The following is a 3392-nucleotide window of genomic DNA, read 5'->3' on the forward strand; positions in this document are numbered from 1 at the left end:
CTTATCGTCTCTACTTTCTATTTTAGCAATAGAAATGGTATCAATTAATATACGCAATGAAAAACACATTAAGGGAGTCACAATACCAGCGGTTAAAGACAAACATTGTGAGCTAAAATTAACACAGTTCGCAGATGACACAACTATTTTCTGCAACACAATGGGTCAGCGTTAAAAAGTCCTTCGAAAATATAAATTCTTTTTGTAAAATATCAGGATAAAAGCTCAATATGAGCAAAACAGAAGGGCTGTTACTTGGCAAACTAAAAAGTACTAATGGTTTCATTGAAAATAGAGACATGTACAAAAATATAATACAAGTACTTGGAATATATGTAGGACATAATAAACAAGAACGTGAAAAAATGAACTGGACAAAAAAATTAGAAAAATTAGAAAACCAATTAAATAGCTGGACAACACGAACTCTCAATGTATGGAAAAGTAACTATTGTGAAGTCACTAGGCTTATCACAATTACTATACAACAAGCTATAAATGTACCGGAGTACGTGTTTGTTTGAGCAGACAATTTAATATATAATTTTATTTGGAATAAAAAAAAAGTGAAAAGATAAAAAGAAAAACATTAATGAGAGACAGAAGTCATGGTGGTATCAAAGCCCCAGACTTTAAAACGCAGTGTGAAGCATTACGTATAGCTTTCGCGAAAAAGATTTTGAATGCGAAGGGTAATGCCGTTTGGTGCAAACTACCAATGTATTACTTTAACAGGTTTGCACCTTCATTATCTATTCTTTCTATGTCTTGTTTCGCGTTTGCCTCAAGTGGAAAAGTAAGATTTAAAAATATTCCTGACTTCTATCAACAGGTGGCTTTATCACATGTAAAACTCAACAGATTAAAAACAACACCAAGTAATTGGAATGAACTTTAAAATGAAATGATTTTGATGATGAAACACATACCGGTATGTTTATAAACTGTATACGAACAGACAAATTTTGGGAAATTTTCAATGTCTCATTAAAAGTCATTTTAAATTAAATTTCGAAGTAAATCTAAATGAAATAGTACTTGCTGTCACAAATTATAAACAACACAACCGAGTATTAAATTATTTTCATACACTAGCAGCATTTACTATTTACAAGGCATGGTTATCAGCTGATACAATAGAGAAAAAAACCCCCAATATATCCAATTTTTTTGGCCGAACTAAAAACTTTATTACATTTTAGTTCAACAAGGTTTATTAGAATGAAAACAAAATAAAGGGCAAAATAGTTCAACAACGAAGAATACCTAAATGTGATTTGCTTTTTTCTGATAGAGTGTACATGGCCTTTTATTTTTGAATAATTTTATTCTTGTACTGTATATCATATGAAAATGTAAAAAGTGAAAATGAATAAAGGTGGGTGCACCCACAAAAGAGAGAAAAAAACTTTGAAACCTATGACAAACATCAGGGGCCGGTGAAAAACGTTCAGATCCAATGAAAACGTTGAGACACAGGATAAACCTTAAGGGTTAGCGCAAACCACAAACATTGGCTCCAACCCCTAATGTTTTTGCTTTATGCAACATATCTAGGTATTCTGTTGCCTATATCAGACAGTAACGCTCCTTAATAGTACTTCCTCTAACAGCTCTGCTTATTATAAACCATACTCAAAATAATGTAAGACTCGTCATTGTGATTCAATATTTCGATTTGTTATTAGATCATCATCAGGAATTACTTGTCATTCTAATTAATGCGCAATCTAGTTGCATAACATAATGCGGTGTAGAGCATTTTAATGTCGTTGTGCCCAAATATACATTAAGTAAAATTAATTCTTCTTTCAAGGGTAGCTAGCGCTAAAGTCTGGAACAAACTACCAGCTGATATTAAACACTCGTTCTCAATAAATCATTTAAATCTAGGTATAAGTCTTATGTATTTTCCTGTATCCTATTGTATTATACTTTTCTGTGACAGGACCACCACAGAGAAAAACAGGTTAATACTTGACTGTGAAATCCTGTATAAATATATTATTTATTATTATTTATTATTATTATTATTATTATTATTATTATTATTATTATTATTATTATTATTATTATTATTATTATTATAATTACATAACAACAACAAAACGTCTTTTGGACTCAACATGCCGTAGATATTTATTATTTGGTACTTTTCAAAGCTTTCACGGTAGGTCTACAAGAAATTACGAATCGTCCTCGATACACATGTAGGCCTATGAGTTATGTTGAAGTTTGTTCACACTAGCAGGCATCAGAAGCAACCGTAAGTGGTTTGACACAGAATTTAGCTAGTGCTCGAGTATTGTCTCATCTTCCTTTTACGAAAAAGTTCAATGCATGAGGCGGGGACGTTACGTGGCAAGCACCCAAAAGCAGAACGTATTTATTTGCTGTACGATTGCGTACGTCTAAATTGCTGCGAACTAAGCTTAACAGAAGATGTCATTCACTGGATTCCTTTTCATGGCTTCAGCAGAGAGCAGCCATATTACTGTACATTCAGTTTCCATCGTTATCTCGTCACATTCAATATCAACTTGCACAGGATTTAGACGACGCGGTATAGATGTACGCGAGCAAGATCATCAATATCATCCGGATCAAGATAGGTGTGATCATGTACCAGGGGTACTTCGTCCACCCAAGAAGACATATCGATATCCATCTGAAAAAAGCAGACATAACATAAAAAAATATCTTATATATCCCGACTGTTTGTTAACGCAACAGTTTAGCATGCAAAACGACATAGTTTTTGGCGGGCCCTCATCTGCTTTTCAAAATTGATAGGTTAGCCACGGTTGAGATAGCAGTGGCGTATCTAGAGGTTCCCACTAAAAAAAAAAAAGCTTGCCCCCCCCCCAGTCGCCCCCACTGAAAATGTTGGAAGCAAAAAAAAAAAAAAAAAGAATCACGCTCAAGGAATTAAAAATCACCTTATTGTTTGCGAGCTAGTGCCACCTTACTTAATCATCGAGACCCCACTTCACCCATCAACACCCCCATTACAAGACCCTTTTAAATACGTCACTGTGGGATAGGCCTACAAAATAAATACAGACAACACTGAATACGAAATTAGATGAAAATACTAATTATTAATTTTTATTTCTTATTTACACAGGGAATAAGGACTCCTCTGGAAATAAGATTGTTTTACATCTTTTGTGGGATCCTTAGTTCCGCTGTTTTTCATGTTTCTTGTTGTTGACTTTAATGAACTTTTCTCCTGTTTGTATAAGCTTTTTATCTGTTTTAATATTTTTCTTGTTTTTGCATCTTTTATCACCGTATTTTATCTGTATGTATGTTTATTGGAACCAAATAAATTCAAATCAAATCAAATATATTTAGTATAAGGGTACAGATCTCCAACACAGCCCAGTTAG

The 3392-nt window shown here is 33.3% G+C and overlaps 1 protein-coding gene across 1 annotated transcript in view; it reads right to left on the reverse strand.

Moving 5' to 3' along the window:
- Positions 1 to 1165: 1165 nt before the first annotated feature.
- The window catches only part of LOC117125404, a 25489-nt gene continuing 23262 nt past the window's right edge, over positions 1166 to 3392 (reverse strand). Inside the window, exon 9 of the mRNA XM_033271918.1 lies at positions 1166 to 2668. Coding sequence (XP_033127809.1) covers positions 2552 to 2668 — 117 coding nt within the window. The 3' untranslated portion in view covers positions 1166 to 2551. The remainder of the gene's footprint in view (positions 2669 to 3392) is intronic.

The sequence above is a fragment of the Anneissia japonica genome, unplaced genomic scaffold (genome assembly GCF_011630105.1).
Source record: "Anneissia japonica isolate Jap-2015-1 unplaced genomic scaffold, ASM1163010v1 scaffold2003_len1103335_cov173, whole genome shotgun sequence".
Classification (NCBI taxonomy): domain Eukaryota; kingdom Metazoa; phylum Echinodermata; class Crinoidea; order Comatulida; family Comatulidae; genus Anneissia; species Anneissia japonica.